This window comes from Carassius carassius, chromosome 32 (genome assembly GCF_963082965.1).
Source record: "Carassius carassius chromosome 32, fCarCar2.1, whole genome shotgun sequence".
NCBI lineage: Eukaryota > Metazoa > Chordata > Actinopteri > Cypriniformes > Cyprinidae > Carassius > Carassius carassius.
Genome location: NC_081786.1, coordinates 5,224,081 through 5,244,001, shown reverse-complemented (window position 1 = coordinate 5,244,001; position 19,921 = coordinate 5,224,081). Strand labels below are relative to the sequence as shown.

Genomic DNA, 19,921 nt, shown 5'->3' with positions numbered 1-19,921 from the left:
GTTAAGTGAATGTAAGACATAATTTAAATAAATCCAATACTCTGGTTTGAACAGATGCTGCCATTTACATGCAAACATGAAAAACTGGCATTTCATTAAGAAATGTTCCAGGTATATCACTAGGATGTTTTTTTTTTTTTTTGTAAATATTGTTTTAAGTGACTTAAATGTGACTTTCTTTTGTTATATACAAGGAACTGGCCTTTGTTAATAATATCCTTTTTGTTAAATGTCATTTTAGTGATGTGTAAAAAATCTAATAATTAATAAAGTTAGTGGCTGAGCTTATACTGGAAATCTATGTAAGATAGAATATGTCTTTGGTTGGTCTGGATCAGCACAGATGACACTTTTCCGGACATTTTTCCAGAGCGTGTTATTGTTACTAAATCTTTTTAACCCTCATGAGTGTCAGGATACAGATAGACGGGATTACACGTCTCATTCCACCTCCTCTCCTCTCATAACTCTGGGACAACTAAAGCAAACAGCTTTTGGAGGTGCGCTTCTCTGAGATGAGATAACATCTTAAAAAATGTCATTCTGTTGGATAGAATGGGGCTTAAGAGGAAATAGAGGAAGTTAGTATAGAGCAACGACTTGTCAGCAGTCCAACCTCTATAACACTCACACTTTGTTAAGCCTATGACATCATTCCTAACAAAACGTGAACGAGTCCAGCCACAAATCTTGTTCTGTGTCATGTTTCACCAAAAGTCAAATGGAATAAAATTTTATTTTTAGTTACCCAACCCTCAGCTGCTGTTTGCATGGCAGTCAAAATCGTTTATGAAATTAATGTACTATACTTTAGATCAATAATATTTTAATAGTATACAAATTGACTGAACAGCACCTGAAGATTATAGAAAAAAATGAGGTTTTATAACAAATAAGTCACTATACACACACACATACTCAACATTTCCTAGTCAGTTCTAAATCTAAATTACTTCACTTTTATCACAAAGATAACTAACACACTAAGCACCAGGATCACTGATAAGATGTGTTATTACCTGTATCTGTCCTGTCAGGGTGAATTATATACTTATAAAGCTCCCTTGTGTTCTTTTGATGTCTGATATGATTTTCTATCGAACTGTATCTGTGGTTGATGGCTGTTCATCAAAGCCGATGAAGATCACTCTTGTCTGCAAGCAGATAAATTTAATCATTTAATCAAAAATTCCATTTAAAAAAAAGATCTGCAAAAATGTGGTGGGCAACTAATAAAAATAAATTATATATATATTGAATCGAGAACTGTTTTAAGAGAGGATTCAAATTATTTTAGTTGTCACTTCAGAATAAGGCAGAAAAAACAATGAAGCTTCCAAAACATCCTTTATTTACATCAGTCCATATGCCAATCAAACTCTCATTCAGGCTGTGTTTTTCCCCATAGAACAAGAAATCATGTTGACTGTCGCAGTATTAACATGAAGCAATATGTTGACAACTTTCCTCATTTTCCCTCATACATCTATAATGCCAAACTCTGTCTTTTTTGTTTTTCCTTTCTATTCACATGACATTAAAGCGCATTTAGGACGATATTCTTTGCACATTGTACCGCATATCACACAATGCTTTACTTGAACGATCCACAGATGCTGAAGAATGTGACGGGTTGTGATGAAAAAAACGTTTCATGAATAAACATGGAAATTGCTTGTTCTCTTGTCTCCCATGATTTGGCGATAGATGCGTTTACAAAGAAATGCAAAAACAATACCTATATAATATATAAAGAACAAAAGTGAAATATAGAAGTATATTTTATATATATGGCATGAATTTAGCTACTGTACAATTTAAATGCATAGTGCTTTGCAGGCTAAATAAATTATAGAATATAAGCATCTCTGTCATACAGGCCTCCTGAGGTAAAAAATAAATAATATCCTTCATTCATTACAATGCCAAAAGGTCAAAGGGCAGCAGGAATGTCACTCCCCTTTGCTTTGGCGAGGATCAGGGCAGGGAAGAGGAGTGAAGCGGGAATGGAAAAGCATATGAAGTCTTTAGTTAGTACCAGAAACAGGCTATATACTCAACGTTTAGGGCTGAAACTGTCTCAAGCACCATATATCTACTGTATATATAAACAGATTTATACCAAAGTGTCAGAACACTTACAATGAGACCACATAGAGTTAAATGACCAATGACCAGACATGTGCACCAATCTGATCTGGAATGCAGCGCAACTAAATTTGACTAAGTTTTATTAGACAAACAAATTAAAAATTATAATGGGAAGTTACACTTTAAAAATGGCCAAGAAGTTGGCATGCATTAAAGTTTTTGTTTCTTATTGATATTAAAGATCCATGTTGGTCCTGCCAGACTGAGGATTCTTCTCGCCTCTCAACCGTGACACACTGGAGCAGCCGAGCCCGAGGCGTCACATTGCTGAAAATGTCACCATAACCGCAGGGGATGTGAAAAATCAATGAGCCATTGCAGGAATCATTCTTCTAGATGCCGTGCTGCGCTATTTCATGGAATATGAAACACTCTGTGTGGTCTCAGTGTGTCCAAGAATACAAAAAATTATATAAAACACACATAACAGTTCAGTTGAATGTGACTAGTGTATAACAATAGAAATACAGAGACAGCATCAAAGAGATTAAACATAATTTAACAAGCAGTATTTTCTTTTTCTTGTTACTTTTTAAACATTTTTGTTTGTTTGTTTGTTTGTATGTATTTTTTTTTTATGCTAGCACCGTCTGTACACAAATATGGATTTTTGCCCATAGATTTCCAACATATTGAAGTGTTCACAAGGCACTTGTCGTCCTTTTTGTTGTTTTTCATTCATCTTCTTTAACGATTTTTTCTTTTATCAACTTATGGCAATATAATTAGTTTGTTCACAGCAAGCGAGCAAGCCATTTTCACAAACAACGACTCCATAGTTCCAAAGTGCGCATCCATCTATGTGGGACAATGCTTTTTTTTTCGTCAACTCTACAAATGTCCAACATTTTCCGCTCCCCACCAAAATCCATTTTAGAAAAAATATTAATCCTTTATATTTTCCCAATCATTTCAGCCATAATTTTATTGATTGACTTGCTCACATACACTCTGCTGAGCCTTTTCCACTTTCACTTGTCCTTAATACTTGGCAAATTTTTTACCGTCGCCGACGGGTAATGTCAAAGCATGTGATCATCATCAGATGAGCTTTGCAGAAGTTCACCCGGTTCTCCAGTCGTTCCGTGACAAACTCCAGAGCTTCTAAGTACTCCAGAGAGTCCACTTCAAACGTCTGCTGAAGGTCAACTGCAAAAGTGAAAGAAACTGATGCTAACTGACCGGTTAAATCACACAGTCAAAAAAAAAAAAAAAAAAAACTTTTTTCAATACCTGCAGGTTGCATAGCTATGAGTGAATTTGCTATTCATTTTGTTTTGTTCATATATGACTATTTCTTGGACTTGAAACGGTTCACTAAAGTACCATTTATATCAACACAAAATTGTGCAAATGGCTTACATTCAGTGGTCCATTTCTCTGGCTCCAGCATCAGATGTTGTTTGGTTTGCTCTAGTTCCTTCTTCAACCAATCGTACTTGGCCCGCACCTCTGAGATTCTCTGTTGCCGATGCTCTAAAATCTTCAGTTTGGCACTAAAGTATACCAGTTCCTGAGGGCACAACAACAATAAGTATGAGCACTGTCAGAAGAAGTGCAGTTGAAACACTGCTGCTCACTCTTACCTTATTGCCTACGGTTCGCCTCCTCTGTAGACGTTCCACATCATCAATCTCATAAACCTTAATCTCGAAAGGTTCAGCTAAACCCCTCTGTGTGGGCCGGAGGGGACCATCCACCCAGCGTACCCCTGGACTGATGACCGGCTTTCTCACTGGAGAGGAGGTGTCTAAGGTGAGGTTAGGGATTAGACGGCGTCTCTGGGACCCTATGGATGAAACAATGTCATGTTATGAACACTATGTAAACATATTTTATCAATCTTGATTTGTTTTGTAATGAAACCAGGTAAAAAAAAAAAGAGTTTCAAAGTGTGTTACAGTGCTGAGCCAAAGTTTAACCTACACAAATCTGCACTCCTACCAATTTGATGCAGACATGTAATCTGATTTATCTGACCAGTCTGGAGGAACGAAGTCTACAATGAGGAATTTGCTAGAAGTGGTTCCCTTATTTGCATAGAAATTGACAGTTCCAGGTCTGCTGATAAGTTATCTGATTTAAAAACCAAGGAACAAGGTAATATTAATGTGTTTCAGCTTGTCATTTGGTCTAAAAAAACAGCACCAAATAGGTCAAACTTTCAGTCTTCCCTCATTGCCTTGGAGATAAGAGTGCTCTGCGTCCAGAAGAACATTAGCACTTGGCAGGTGATGTAAATTTTAACTGTACGTTGTGGTTTCATATCCTTGCAAAGACCTTTTCAAGTAAGGTATTGAGTAGTATACATGATTACAATACTACTTTTCTTTGTGGTTTAACGTGTACTGGTCTAGCTTTTGTGTCTGTTGTTCCAGAGCCAGGATTTACATTTTCAGTTTTCCCACAATGCAAAGTTTTGTGGTGGCGAGAAATAGAGTGACATTCTTTGCCTGAAGAGACAGGAGAGGAGGTGGGTATTCAGGAATTTAGGCAGCACTAAATATTGAAAGACCATCCACAGCTAAGTTTGGCAACTGCTATCAGTCGGTATCATAACAGATCATCCAAGCATGTACGCGGAGTAGAGCTGTTTAAAAAGTTTTGTTTCTTCCAAGTATAATCTGGAATGAGTCCTGAAAGCTTTGTGGTACAATACATTTTCTTGAGCATAGTTCGTTAGGGATTACATTAATTTTGCTGAGATCTTTGTATTGCTGAACTGTAGAAAGATGGATGAAAAGATGAGCCACTGAATACACTTGTCAGACTTGAGAAGCAGACTATAAATACAGAAGAAAAAAAAAAAATAGAAATAGAAAAATTATAAATGTCCGTCTGGGTGTGTGTGTATGTGTGTTTGTGTGTACATTGATATTTTGTATTACACAACAATTAAGTAGTAAAATACATAACTACCAATAAATACCATAACACTTTACTTAAAGCCTTCAGGTATAATAAATAAAAACTTTAAGTTTTACCAAATTATTATTTTTTTGTGTTGCTTTCTTGATTTTAATCATAAATAATCATAGTTTTAAGCATCTGATATTTGCCTACCTGAATTACTTCTTTTCTTTGAATTCTTTAGGCTCCTGCGACCACTGACAGAGCTGCTGTTTTCACTCATAGAGTCCTGAGCGGATGATGTGCTTCCTGTGGCCTCACTGTCTCGTATCATACTCTCATAGCCACTGCTGCCACCACTGTGGTAAAACAAAGCAGTTTTTCCCATTGCAGGAGGAAGCTCTCCACTTAGCACACTGCTGTTGTCACTGGCTTGTCCGCTACTGCAACGGTGAGGCCTTCTTGGGGCAGTAATCTTACTGTAAGGTGAGGGCAAAGTATGGGCCTCTGGCCTTTCCTCTCCTTGGACTGCTGCTCCTCTCTCTTCGGTGTCCGAAGCCCCTCGTCCTTGGGCAGCACGAGAGCTGGCGCTACCTTGTAGGAGCTCAGAGATTCGTCCATTCACTGCTCTTAAAGGTAGCTTAGATGCTAACCCTGTCCCCTTGCTGCGACTTAGGGACTGGGTTGACCATGAATTTTGGTTCTGGTTCTTTCCATTAGGAGGCAAACTTGAGCTTCGGTTTACTGACTGTGGAAGAGATTTGGTGGAGAAACTTAGGGTCTTAGTGCTGGAGGTTGATAAGCTTCGAGCTTTGGGACTTGCCATAAGGAGTTTGCTAACTGCAGAGATTTTGGATTGACTTGCTTTGGGTGATTGTGGTGCATTATTGTTACCATTTGGCCCATTGGTAGGTGATGAAAGCAAACGGGTGATGCTCCTACCTGTCCTTGGCATTGTACTGTCTTTTGCAACTCCTCCTTTAGAGCCTAGAGAGGTCAAACTTTCTGCCCTCTCTAAAGAATGACAGTCATGATGTGCCCCATGAGACCTTCCTAAGGAATTGGTTCTGTTTGCTAAATGCTCAAGTTTGGCACTGAACAGTCTGCTGCTCTCTACATTTGGTCCTTTATGTTTACCACCCAGGTCTTCAGGTGTGCTGCCAAGGAAAAACAGATGATGGTTTGGTGTCTGAGAATTTCCTGGATTATGCTGTGGACTTGCTCGATTCCTCTGGTCAAGGCTAGATTTCCTTACAGGTGGCAATGGTGGGATTCCTTTCTGACGAGCAAAGATACCTTGCCTCCCTGCGGAACATCTTCTTTCGAGTGTGGCTCTTGGACTGCAGGGAGTGGAGGTGGTAACCCCAAGGCTTTTATACTCTCCACTCATGTAACGGTATGTAGGGTCTTCCAGATCTCCCTGCTTATTTAAGCGATGCCATGCACGAGGGAGACTACCCGTTCTGAGGATGTCTGCAGAGTACACTTGAGTTATGCTTTCGGGTGCATTGAATACTATCTCGCAGCCATCCACCACCCGGTTCATGGAATCAGGGGAACATGCTGCTTCACTCGAGTTGAACTTGTCATCTTGCCATTTCTTTTTTACAGATTCCGATGTTCTCTTCTCTGTCTTAACATCACAGACCATGTCCAAAAGCTTGGTCTCTTCACATCCCTCCCTTTTCATCCAAGGGTCATCAAAATTTATCTCACTTGAGACTGGAACAGGTGGGGATTTGGGATCTTTGACTAGAGGGGTTTTGGTTTGCAAGTCCTGCACAACCATTGGCTTAACAGCAGCACAAGGGTGAGTTGTAATGTTGGTCTTAAAATGAACATAGCCACTTGAGGTTGAGGGCAGCTTGTCTAGTTTATGTTTAGTTGTATTTACATCAGTTTTATTGGAATCACTCTCTTTGTCTATGTTCTTTTGGTTATTTGACTCAGGGTCTATGTCTCCTTCTTCTTGAATTTCTAAAAGCCTATCTTCTGCTATTGCCTCACCTTGTCCAAAGCACTGTTGGGCAACAAAGCTATGACATGAATGGTCACCATCACTGCCAGTACTCATTTCACTCAACCATGAACTTATTGAGGAACGACGACTTGCCTGGGCGTCCACTTCTATCTTGCTAAGAGGCAGGAATTTAGCAATGTTGACTTGTGAGACAGTGGCAGGGGTAATGCAGGGAGCAGTGGTGTAATGCTCTAGGTCTTCACTCATGCTGCTAATGATACTAACAGGCCTTGAACCCGATGCCATAGCCTGCACCGAGCAGTCACTGTTAAAGCTGATAATGCTGGTTGGTCTGCCATTTTCCATCACCCCACTAATTGTCAGCTTTTCCACCAGGGTAAACACCAGCTCATCCTCTCCACTGGGTTCCAAAGGATGCTCCAGTGTAACTGTGGCTGTGGTGTCCTTCACATTTTTCTTATTGTCCAAAGGCAGCTGGGGAACATCATCACACAGTGTCTCAGCTGATCCAAGGCTAATGGATGAAGAAGATCTCTTTAGGACATGTGGGTTCATCCCCAGCGGAGAGGTTCTAGACTCAGGATTAAGCAAAGACTCTGTAGATGATTTTCTAAAGTCTTTATTGAGATTATGTGAGGAGTGTGGTGGTGTGCTAGGCATTACTCCTTTCTGGGTGTACACTTTGCAGCGTTGAGAGGGAGAGGATGGTGGTTTGTACTCTGAGGTTTTAGTAAGACTGGCAATCCCCAACCGTGGAGAGCCCATAGGACGAGGCTTACTCTCACTGCTGCTCCCACCACTGATGGATTCTCTGCTGTCATGTAAACTGGAGCTCTTGGCTCTATGAAGAGGAGTTAGTTGCCCAATACCGCTGCTGCCAGTCACGCTTCGGCTGCTGGAGAGTCCACAACTGCCTGTTGAAGACTGTGTCAAGCTTTCTATTATTGACTGAGCAATCTCTGCTTCTTCAACCACCTCACGGATCTCCTTCAGTTGCTGGTCAGATATTCTCTTGGGAGAACTGGACTGCTGACCCCCTTTTACTACTTGACCATGGCCAGGCTCAAATTTGGCAGCTCTGTTGGCAGGGACTTCTTCAAAAGGAAATTTTGTAACCTCTTCTCTTCCATCAATACAGTCCAGCCTCTCTTGGAGCTCTGCAAAAGTGTTGCACTTAAGACAGTCTTTCTCCTTTTTACCTGGCTCAGCACCTTCCTCTGGCAAAGGTGGAAGTGGCTGGGGATGAACAGTATGCAAAGGTTGGACAGACTGTGAGGCTTGAACTAGTGGGGCTACAACCTGTTGAGATGGTTGTGATGTCAAAGACGTCATGCTAAGATCTGCTTTATTTTTATTTAGGGATGGGATGATAGGAACAAACTCTGGAGGACCTTCGTTGTCTGTTAGTTCTTTGTCTGAGAGGGCGGAGCCATTTGGACCTACATAAATAACTGTGTCACATGACTGTTCACTGCTGGAATAGTCTTCTGGGTCACTGGAGAGGTGTAGCAGGGGCATTTCTGAATCAACAACATTTCTAGAATGAATGGTTCTCAGCTGTGTTGGGCGACGCATTCTTCCTTCCTCACATGAGCTCTCACCACCAGAGGAACTGGATGTGTATTGCTACAGAAGACAAAAAATACTGCATTTTAAACAAATAAACATAGAATACAATGATGCATCATTCTATACTAAAAGAAAGTTCAATAAAACGAAGGATAGTGTCATACCACGCTTACTTTAGCCTTCTTCTTCTTCAGCCTAAGAACACGAGAGGCAATTTGAAGGGTAGAGAGAGTCTCTGAGAAGTTGTTGGGGGACGAAGAAATGTGGGCTATCATGGTGGTGCGACAATTCATGTTTCCCAGGGACTCACGTAGCAGCATGGTTAGCTTACTATCTCTGTAAACAAAAAAAGGGAAGATAATTAGCTGGCTAATCTCAGCCTCTGGCATCGCGCCCATGGATCGTTGGCTGAACGTCTGATGCATATGGCATATGTAAACAATTCAGGAGTTTCGAAGTCTTCATCTGATTGGTTGAATTATACAGGATTTACGGGAGATGTGTGTGACACATTATTTTACATTCTTCCTGGAAAACAGAAGCCATGGCGCCAAGCCCCCTCATGGAAGAATAAGGATATTGTGTTGCTAAATGCTGGATTTTCAAAAGTATGAGAAATATATAAAGTTCGTGGAAATAGACTCTTTAAAACACATCCACGACCTATTTGGGCATTTTGCATTTTATTTGCTGACCTTGATTCTAAAACCTTGGCTGCCAGACAGTCTCTTTTTACAGAGAAAGAGAGACTTGGATTGGCATTTCCTGTTCTGTCTGCCTTCCTCATGGCAACCATCAGAGGTGACATATAAATCTGCTTATCAAGGATGAGTCAGCTACCATTACGATATGCACATGCACATTCTCAGTTCTCAGAAAAAAATAACCTATACAATAGGGATGTGCACGGATAGTCGAACATTCGAATATTCGTTCTGCTCTAATTATTCGATAAATAAAAATGATATTCGAATTTCGCAAAAAAAAAAAAAGTTCACAATAAAACCTAATTTGGTCACTTTCTGTGATTCTCCACGGCATATTTGAAGGTGTATGCAAGCAAAAAATAATTAATGAATGATTAAGGGGCCATTCACATATCGCGCCTAATAAGGCGTGGAAAAGGCTATGCGCTCAGCTTTCTCCTTCTTTCCAAAGCGCTCGGGCAGAAGCTCTCCTGAGGCGTAGCTCTGCTACTAAGTTAATTTCAAAATGGCAATCCATATACAGCTATGATCAGCTGTTCCTTCATCTTGGCTGAGCTTTCAACGTTGTTACAGGAAAGGATGAAGCTGAATGTTTAGTTCTTGTCACATGACCTGCGGTGCGCTTGCGGCATTCTGAAAGTTTAGATGTTTTTAACTCGATGCTGTTCGGACGCGCCTGGAAAAAACGGGACCGCGTCGCACCGCGTGCGCATCGCGACCGCGTCGCTTCCATTATGAGCACGCATACCGCGCGCCTACATTGGAAATAACGAACTTGAGCATGCAAAAGACGCGATATGTGAACGCCCCCTAAAAGAACTACGGTCTTCTAGTACTTCAAATATGCCGTGGAGAATCACAGAAAGTGATCCAAGAACATTGTTGCAGCATCTCTCAAGCAACGAATAAACACCGCTAACTTGGAGAATGCAGTGAAAACTCCTCTTCTCGCGTCTGCCCTAGACCCTCGGCACAAACATCTCAGGTTTCTCGATGAAAACATGAGAGAAGTAAGAAAAAAAAAACTTTTTTGAACATTATCAGAACATTTTCCTTGATGCGAGTGGTGCGGATGCAGTCGCCACGATGAAGAAGATGCAATGCCCACTCGTCCGAAAAGGCTGAGCCAGTTCTCCAGCGATGATTACAGATAGTCCAGCCGAGACGAGTGGGAACAATTCTTGCTGGAGCCATGTATTCCACCAGATGAGGATCCCATTCAGTGGTGAAACGAAAACACGAAGCGCTTCACAAAACGTATTCGCTTAGCACACCGTTATTTGTGAGTCCCGCCAATGTCTGTGCCGTCAGAGCGCGTTTTCTCCGCGGTCGGCCTTATTGTTAACAGACTAAGGAGCCGACTTTCCCCCGATCATGTTTACATGCCCGTATTTCTTAACAAGAACATTTGAAACAATAGGAAAAAAAGCAAAAAATATTTGCTGACAGTTTAAAAGTTAAGTGTAAGCTACATTCTGTATAATAGCCTAATTGCTGCAGGCTGCTTTACGTTTTTTCTTTGTTCACTTTTTTTTTTTGCTTTTAATCTGTACTTTTGTTTGTTTGCACGTATTGTTAAAGGTTTTCAGCTACAAAACACGATGTGTAATGTTCAAGCTTATTGTAAGCTTGTTCAAAATGACGAAAACAAATGTTGCTGAAAAATAACGTCTGACTCAATAAACTTAATTTAAATAAACGAATATTCGAATATTCGTTTTTTGTGAGCTCAAATATTCGAATGTGATATTTGTGGAAAACGCCCATCCCTACTATACAATCATTTGAAGAAAAAAACATTATTACAGAGTACAACAGAGTGTACAGTAATATAATTACAGTGATACTCTTTGCTAATTAGCTTGAAGTTGGATGACGTGCTTAAATAGTTGGTGAAGTGTGAAGTTAATCTTAAGTGGTTATTAACAGTGATCACATGAAAAACTAGCATAATTTACTAACCATGTTGTAACAAAAATAAAGTTATCTGAAATATCCCATTTAATAGCATTCACCCCTTGGCCAAATATGTAAAACACTTTATACAAATACTACGGTGGCCGAGAGAGCTCAACGCGCTGCAGATTGCAAAACACGTGCAAATTGAAAAAACACCAGCAAATTTAAAAAAACATCTTCATCAGTTTGACAACACAAGTGATGCAAATCCTTCACAACACATGCATATTAAGAAACGCTGCAAATCATCACAACACATGCATATAACGAAATGCGCTGCAAATCCTTCACAACACATACATAAAACAAAACGCACTGCAAATCCTTCACAACACATGCATATAATGAAACGCGCTGCAAATCCTCACAACACATGCATATAATGAAATGCGCTGCAAATAGCACTGACCACAATGGAAATGTTTCAAGGAGACCTCAAAAAGTGTCGGACCGCCTTGGATTTGCTTATCGTGCAGTGGCTACTGCTCAGTGGAGTTGTTGGTGGTGTACTGAAAGGTGAGTTTTGTTTTTTTCATGGTGTTTTTTTAAACACCATGATTCCTTTATCTTTTGTATATTATTAGCCTGAATAAGCTGAATAATTACATGATTAAATGTAAAACGTTACTTAAGACGGCTAACTTTAATATCCTCAGCTAGATATAATTTCAAGGTTAATGAAAATAAATTTGCAATGCTTCATTAATTGTTTCTTAATGTGCCTATGTGCTGTGAGGATTTGCAGCGTTTCTTAATTTGCATGTGTTTTGAAGTATTTGCAGCGCGTTTCGTTATATGCATGTGTTGTGATGATTTGCAGCGTGTTTCGTTATAATGCTGTGTTGTGATGATTTGCAGCGCATTTCGTTATATGCATGTGTTGTGATGAATTTCAACACTTTTGTTTTCAAACTGATGATGTTTTCTTCATTTGCTGATGTTTTTTCAATTTGCATGTGTTTTGTCAAGTTGCAGCGTGTTGAGCTCGCTCGGCCATCGTAAGATACAGTTTGTGGTTACTGCTACAAATGTTATGCCACAAACTGGACAACACATTCTAGTGTGAAATCAATAAGTAATAATGAATTTATAATAATTCTGAACAATATTGTACATTTGACATTAAATCAGAGAGGTTAAGTCATATAATTAGAGATAAAAAGCAACTAAAATATTATTTTAATTAAATCACTATCTAAAATTTGTGACTTGTGTAGATTTATATTCATTTATGATACATGCATATTAATTCAATTTATCTTGTGCAAATGTTGTATTCCTCCTAAAAGGCCCTAAACCCTAATTATATCTCAGCTCTCGAGAGCTGTTGCATTTCCAGCCTTAAACCTCATGATGCTCGGCAATGTAAATTTGGCATGATTAAATTAGGGAGCCATGGCATAAAAATGCAAACGTGCCTTGAGGGAGCTAAATGGAAGCGCTGCAATTTTTTTTTTTTAAAGCTGCTGGAAGATGCAAGGCACCTTCTCAAATTTGTCTGTTTTACTGAAATGAACATGCTGCTTAAAGAAATAAAACAGCAGTTGCAGAGAAATGATCTGTGTTAAGAACATTCCCAGTGAATGTGAAACTGCATCTGTCTCTAATATGGCTGCTTAGCACAAGCTAATTCACTTAGCTATTACCCCTGAGGAGCGATAAAGGTTACATTCTCTCTGCAGATTCAACGTAGCATTAGAATCTACCAATAATTGCTCACATCAAAGGCTGGAAAATGTCAGTTTGTATATATTATTCATATGAGGTGTGCTTGAGAAGATTTAACAGCATGCAGCACAGATATGAAGGCTAAACATGTTGCATCTTTAATGAGTTTTGCAAGTGGTGAAATGACTTCACCCATAACACTATAAGTGTAATCTTGTCATTGAGGTTACAATATATCAGCATGAGAGTGAGAAGTCTAACCCAGTGAGTTTTTGACTGAAATTACTGTATATGATATGAGCAAAGTTAAAGGTAAAAGTCTTACTTGTAAGGGATGTGCTTGCTGCCATTGACTAAAGCCAATATGACGTTCCCCAGGGCAGACAGAGAGAGGCAGAGTCCTGTAGTGCTGTCACGTGTCTTACTCAAAACCTTAACACAGCTGCCTAAATCAATGAGGTGCAGTCGGCTCCTGCCTCCCGACACTAAGCAAAAGAGCCAGAGAGTCAGAATTAATAATTAAACAATAATAGGTGATTTTAACCTTTTTTTCATTCATCATTCACTTAACTTACATATGATATATTCCATAAAAATCTACTTTATGGGTACTTTGTACTTCAGGGTAGGCACCACTGTAACAATTTGAAGTGACTCAAGTAATTCATGTGTTACACTACCATTTGTAAATATCTTTTTTTTTCTTTTCTTTTCTTTTCTTTTTTTTTTTTTTTGAAAGAAATTAATAATTTTGCTCAGCAAGGACAATGTCACAGTCGAAAGTAAAGACATTTAAAATTTTACAAAAAATTTCCATTACAAATAAAAGCTGTTCTTTTGAATCCTGAAAAAAAATGTATCAGCACTTCCACAAAAATTATTAAGCAGCAGAACTGCTTTCATCGTTCATAATAAGAACAGTTTCTTAAGCAGCAAATCCGCATATTTGTAAGGATGAAAGATCACGTGAAACTGAATACTAGAGTAATGATGCTAAAGACTCAGCTTTGCCAACACAGAAATCAATTATGTAAATTATTATTATATGAAACAGTTCCTTTAAACTATAAAAATATTTCATAATATTACTTTTTCTTTTTTTTCAGTTTTTTTGGTCAAATAAATGCATGGTAGTGTACGTGTTATGAACAAAATTCCCTCAAACAAAAAGGTACAATTCCAGGAGGCAAATATTGTTTATATATTTATACATAAATACATATATTTACACATAATAAAATAAGTAGTTTTGACACTGCAAGATACATTATGTCTTGTTTCTGTTAGTGAAGTACAGGTAGTACCACTGACTAAGTTGGTTAAAACATTTAAAAAGTTATAAAATAAGAACATATCAAGCTTGCAAAGAAACTGGAAAAGCAATAGAAAGTAACAAAACGATGTTAGGTATAAACACTGTCAGCAACTTTATGATGAGCATCTAATTCCATTATGAAGTGTTATTGTAACCTAATGGTAGACTACTAAAGATAAATGGAACTTATTAGTGAGAACGCCGAGGTTAATGAACCTATTTTTCAAATGGTGACATTATATCTCTTTACATTATATACATTATATCATAATATGTGTTTCTATTATACAAATTAACATTAGCAATGGAAACATCCTGAGTGAATTTCATGACTCTGCTTACACTAGCTTCATTATACACAGTTTGAAGGTAATTTGAGTTTCTCAAATACCCTAAAAGCCCATGCTAACACATCTGGTTTTACTTTCTATTCACTCTCAGAAAAAGGCAGGACTCGCTTGTGCCAAACAGAACATTTTTTGAGATAAGAGAAATTAGCTCGTTCTGCATAAATAGCTAGATTTGGCATGACAGCTTTTAGATCAGATTGTACATCTCACATTAACAATGCAGTTTTTTTCTGTTATCACACCCCTCTCTAAGATTATCAGCAACAGACTATTTATAAACCTCACAGGCAACATTTGGAAGTATAATGAGAAAATTCTAAAACAACCGTGGAAGAGAGCAAATACTGCTGATAACACAAGTACAGCTGATCACTAACTTATTTTGTGCTGTAGATGCAGGTGTACAAACTTAAACGTATTTTAACCAGCTAAACTTGCAATAGCCAAAATAGGTCACAGAAAAACCAGTTGAGACTCCTGCTGTAGTTCATGTTGAGTCTCTTCTGAAACTTTATCTAACCTATAATGATACTCACTTCCACCCTTGCCGGTCTTTTCCATTCGATACTGGTAGATGTGTAGTGTAAAGAGCATGTGAGAGTTACGGTGCTCCTCTTCATCATAGTCTGGTTTACTGCTGTAACGTGCAGCAATGGCAGCATCCAAGAAGAAAGCAGCCTTCTCAGCTGTAGGAGCGCGCAATTCACTCTGATTCTGTAACTGTGTAAAAACATAAAGGATATAAATGTGAATTTTATTGCACAGGTTTGGCTAAAAGAGCGTCTGGTTTGAGAAACAATACTCACTTTGTACTAAAAACGCAGAAACTTTACAATTAGGCCGTTAAATGGGCTGATATTGTTTGGCTGATGATCACCAAAAGCAAGACTTTTACTTTGACAATATATTTTTCATATTTTCAATCAATTATGTCTAATTAAGTAAACATATAAAATCAATAAAAAAATAATTAAATAAATGAAAGTGTTTTTTTTTTTTTTTTAAAGTGTGCTATATTGGCTATCGACTACTTAAAAAAAAAATATTGGTCGACTGCTATTAACAACACTAAAGAAAATAAAAGAAAGCATTAAAACGCTGTCAGTTCAGCTATGTCTTAATAATTAAAAATAAATTCTTCTATTTGTTATTGGGCAATAATTATATCAGCAGAGCCTCGGGCATCATTTCTGAAGTTGCCTCAATGTGATAAGGCTGACTGTCACAGGAACAGGAGAAGTGAGGGCATTACAATCCATTGCTGTGAGGTATCAGTCCAAGATGAGATTAGTGCACATGTCTGAGGATTACAGAGACAGGGGTTGTCTCTTCTCGACTAATCCTCTCATCATGTATTAGCATTTTACTCAACAATGGCATCTTTATTGGAAGTTGATTGCCAAGCTTGTTTTTTTTGTTATTTTTTTTTACACTGAGGTTATTCCCAGAATAAGGACAGTTCCTTACATGCGATAAGTGTTGTAATATTGTTAACCCCCCCCCCCCCCCCCCCCCCCCCAATTTAATTATCTGGGACTATTTGAATTAGCAATAAAAAGATAAGCATGAATCTTTGGGATCATGTCATAAAGGATCTTAAAGTTGAAATGTGTAATTTCTACATCACTAGCAAACAGAAGAGTAAAACACTTTCCCTGCCTACCATTGTTCAGGCAAACAAAAAGTCCTGCCCTAAACTGTTGTTAACGTTAACTCTTGTTACTGTTAACTAAAACTCAAACTATTTAAACTAATTTTTGGAAAAATTTAATTAGATTAAAAATATTAGATGAAAAACTCAAACTGAGGGCTCTATTTTAATTATCTAAGCGCATGGTCTAAAGCGCACAGCGCAGGTGCAATCAGGGCGTGTCCGAATCCACTTTTGCTAGTTTAATGATGGGGAAAAAGTCGGCACACCGGGGCGCATGGTCTAAATCGGTTGTCCCTATTCTCTTAATGATGGATGTTTTTTGGGTGTCCCTATACTCTTAATAATGGGTGTTTTTTGCGCATAACATTCAATAAACCAATCCGAGTCTCGTCTCCCATCCCCTCTAAAAGCCAGTTGCGCTCGCACCATGGCAGGTTCCCTATTTACATGGCGGAATGTAAGTTTTCAGTTGTAAACATTTTGTGTGCTGCTCTGCGTCCCTGTGTGTGTTGTGCACTTGCCTATAGGTGCATATTTCTAATGCGCTCTTTAAATAACAAAGAAAAAATATTGTCTATTTTCAGTTCCTTGAAATAGCAACGCACCAACAATGTGCCCAAACACACCTTTTTTTTAGACCAGCATGCCCATGGCGCACAAATGGGTGCAAATGCATTTACTCTTTCAACAACGCGACGCAGGACAAGAAAATGAGAACTGCATCGGGCTGAAACTAGCAAAAACATTTGCGTTGCGCCTTGCGCCGCATTGCGCAGGGTGTATGATACCCTTAATGTTGCTTAATGTTAATTACTGAAATAACTTAAAGTACTAAAATAACAAAAATTAAACCTACGAAATAAAAATTTATTAAAAAGCTATGTAGAAATAATAAAAAGTAAAATGACAAAATCACACAACAAAATTACTGAAACATAAACTCAAAAATTAAAACGAAAACTGAAAATATAAAGATAAAAGCTATTTCAAAATAATAATAAATACTATAATAGTATGTAAACAATAATAAAATAACACTGGCCTCAAACCCACAGTGCTGGTTGAGACAAAGTTAAGTTTCAAAACAAACAAATCAAAAAGTCTTATTTATAATATTTACAATATTTTAACATTTATCAATGATTGTAACCCCTTGCATTAACAATATACAGTATAATTCAAGACATTATAACAACATTAATGATCAGAACGACTATTTTACCTGCATCCCACAGATGGGGTCCTCGCAAAGGTAGACACCTGGAGACTGACCGTCCTGCAAACTGCCTGTCGCCACCTCCGACAACAGATCTTTCAGGTTCTCGTCCTTTCCCCAGACCTCCACAGCCGACACTCGTACAGAGAAACGTGCGCCTGTCTTTTCCTTGCACTCGTTGATCAGTTTGAAGAGCCAGGAGATGGCACATGGGATGATCCCTAAACTCTGCATGGAGTCGTCCTTGCCAATCATAGTGTAGGATTTGCCTGCGACCAGACCGAGAATCGAGTTAATGATGGTTCGCTTTGCATACAATCACATCTCTTGCGTTATGAACTATTGGCAGGCCTTTCAAAGAGCGGAACGATTGTTAAAATAGGTCAGGTGCTAAAAGCTACATGCAGTACCTTTTTGGTCTCGGGAGCATTACGCCAATACATGTGGTCTATTTCACACTTTCTAATATGATATTTAGCTTACAGACCAGCACTCTGGCATAAGCCACAGTGACAGATGTCACACACACGCTAAATAAACACATTCCAATACAATTAAAAATCCATTAAAGCTGGAAAACTGACAAGATTAGCATAATCATGCTTAGAAATACGGTCGGAAAATGCACCGTGCCTAATCACGAGAATGTTTTGTCTGCCTTAAATGGGTTTTTATTTCCAGAAAAGCCCTCAGTTTGACAGTCCACTGACATTTGCCATATGTCTTAGTGTGGTTGATTAAGCACATGCACCGTGTGGGCAGCACTGGGCATTAAACGCAGGTTCACCCGCAGGACCAGAACCAGAACAACAGTCTGTTGATTGGCAGTGTCCCTGAATTCATTTCTGGACATTGCCCTCAAACACAGTCACTTGCATAAATACCCCTGCTGCTGACTTGAAAGGGGCCACTAAACAAAGCCATATGTCACAGCACACATTCAGACCAGATTGAACTTCAAAAAACGGATTCCTCTAGTTTGGGTGGGAAAGAGAGCGAGAAAGAGGAAACAGAAACAGGAATCTGAGGAGATAATCTGCTGAAATAGGACAAATATGCTCATTTGCACAGTTCATTCAAACATCACAAAAATTCATAAAAAAACAAGCCAGTCCTGTGTTGGTGCAGTTGTAGCAGATAATACATTTATTCATGATTTAATATGACACACCTGGAGCAGATTTTTCATACTTTGTATTTTAAAACGATGGTTATTCAAAAAAATTCACTTTCATGTTTAATAAAGTGTTTACTTTTGTGGCAGGTTCTTCATTTCACAATGGAGCTGCTAATGGAAAAACCTGGATCAAAACAAGTTTATCAATAATCTTTATATTCTGTTTCATTCCATATTTTCTCACAAAGTGCTATTTTAGTATTATTTATATACTATAATAGTATTTATTAATATCTTAAAAATAGATTTTATTTTAATATTTTCACTTTAATTTGAGTTTACATTTTAGTCATTTTTATGTTCTTTAGTTGTTTTTATTACTTTTTTCTAAACTATTTTCTATTCATATTTATTTTTTGTAGTACTTCAGTGTATTTTAATTCAGCTGATTGCTGGTTTTTAAAGTTTAAGTTTCCATCTAATATTTACATTTTATTTTTAGTTCAGCTATATTTTAATTAATGAAAAAAATATGTTTTTATTCAGTTGCAATGGGTTTTAGTTTTAGTTCACAATAACAACACTGATTCCACCCCTGAAAGTAAAAACATTTAAAGGTAAATAAAGACTACACTAGCAAAATGGTATATAAAAAGATAATGGTTTAGTTGCAGATGGTATTTATCAGGCAACAAAATAGTTCAGGAAAAACAAAAGTGTGCATACATTACAAGTATAAATTAATTTTATTTTATTTATTTTTAATTGATGTACTTTTAATTTTATATATATGTGTGTGTATTTACTTTTTTAATTTAATTATTCATTTTATGTCCTGAGTAACATATCAAGCATGCTCTGTTGAAAATGGTCTTTCACATCAATTAAAGTCACTGGGCTTTTACTACCAGGCGAAAATAAGACGGATGCTCCGTCGCAAATGAACTGAGAGTCAGTAATTCAAACAGACTGGATGGAGAGTGGCGTGATGGGAAGGCAGAGCTTATGAGATTCAATTACTACAGCATCTCTCTTAAAAATTTTACACACACAAATCCATTATATAGCCTTCAACTTGTCCTTCAATTTTATGGATTCTGACTTATTGCAATAAAGCATAAATAAGCCTCCAGGCTGATCAAGCAGTTTCAGAACAGGAGATAAAGCTTCATTCTGCTAGAGTATTTTAATATTCACGTCCTCGGCATCCTCACAACCAGCATGACATACAGGATCTAGAGGTCAGGCAGTATTATGCATGATTAATATTGCGCTCTCTAGTTGATTTGAAGGTCAAAAACAAATCTCAGTGTTCAAGCTAGATAAATCTTTGGTACTCATGCACTTAAGCACCAGTGGTGCTCCTCGCACCCCTCAAGTTCAC

General features: G+C 38.1%; 1 protein-coding gene across 4 annotated transcripts in view; it reads right to left on the bottom strand.

The window, feature by feature from the left end:
- Nucleotides 1–1,334: 1,334 nt before the first annotated feature.
- Nucleotides 1,335–19,921, bottom strand: part of LOC132112477 (kinesin-like protein KIF26B) — an 88,509-nt gene continuing 69,922 nt past the window's right edge. For 3 of the 4 annotated variants that reach the window (XM_059519963.1, XM_059519965.1, XM_059519966.1), the window contains 8 exons: nt 17,427–17,689; nt 15,087–15,270; nt 13,211–13,370; nt 8,716–8,887; nt 5,215–8,608; nt 3,738–3,940; nt 3,514–3,664; nt 1,335–3,300 (listed from right to left, as the gene is read on the bottom strand). In XM_059519963.1, the coding sequence (XP_059375946.1) occupies nt 3,152–3,300; nt 3,514–3,664; nt 3,738–3,940; nt 5,215–8,608; nt 8,716–8,887; nt 13,211–13,370; nt 15,087–15,270; nt 17,427–17,689 (4,676 nt within the window). In that variant the 3' untranslated portion in view covers nt 1,335–3,151. The remainder of the gene's footprint in view (nt 3,301–3,513; nt 3,665–3,737; nt 3,941–5,214; nt 8,609–8,715; nt 8,888–13,210; nt 13,371–15,086; nt 15,271–17,426; nt 17,690–19,921) is intronic. The other variant, XM_059519964.1, reaches the window with a different exon arrangement.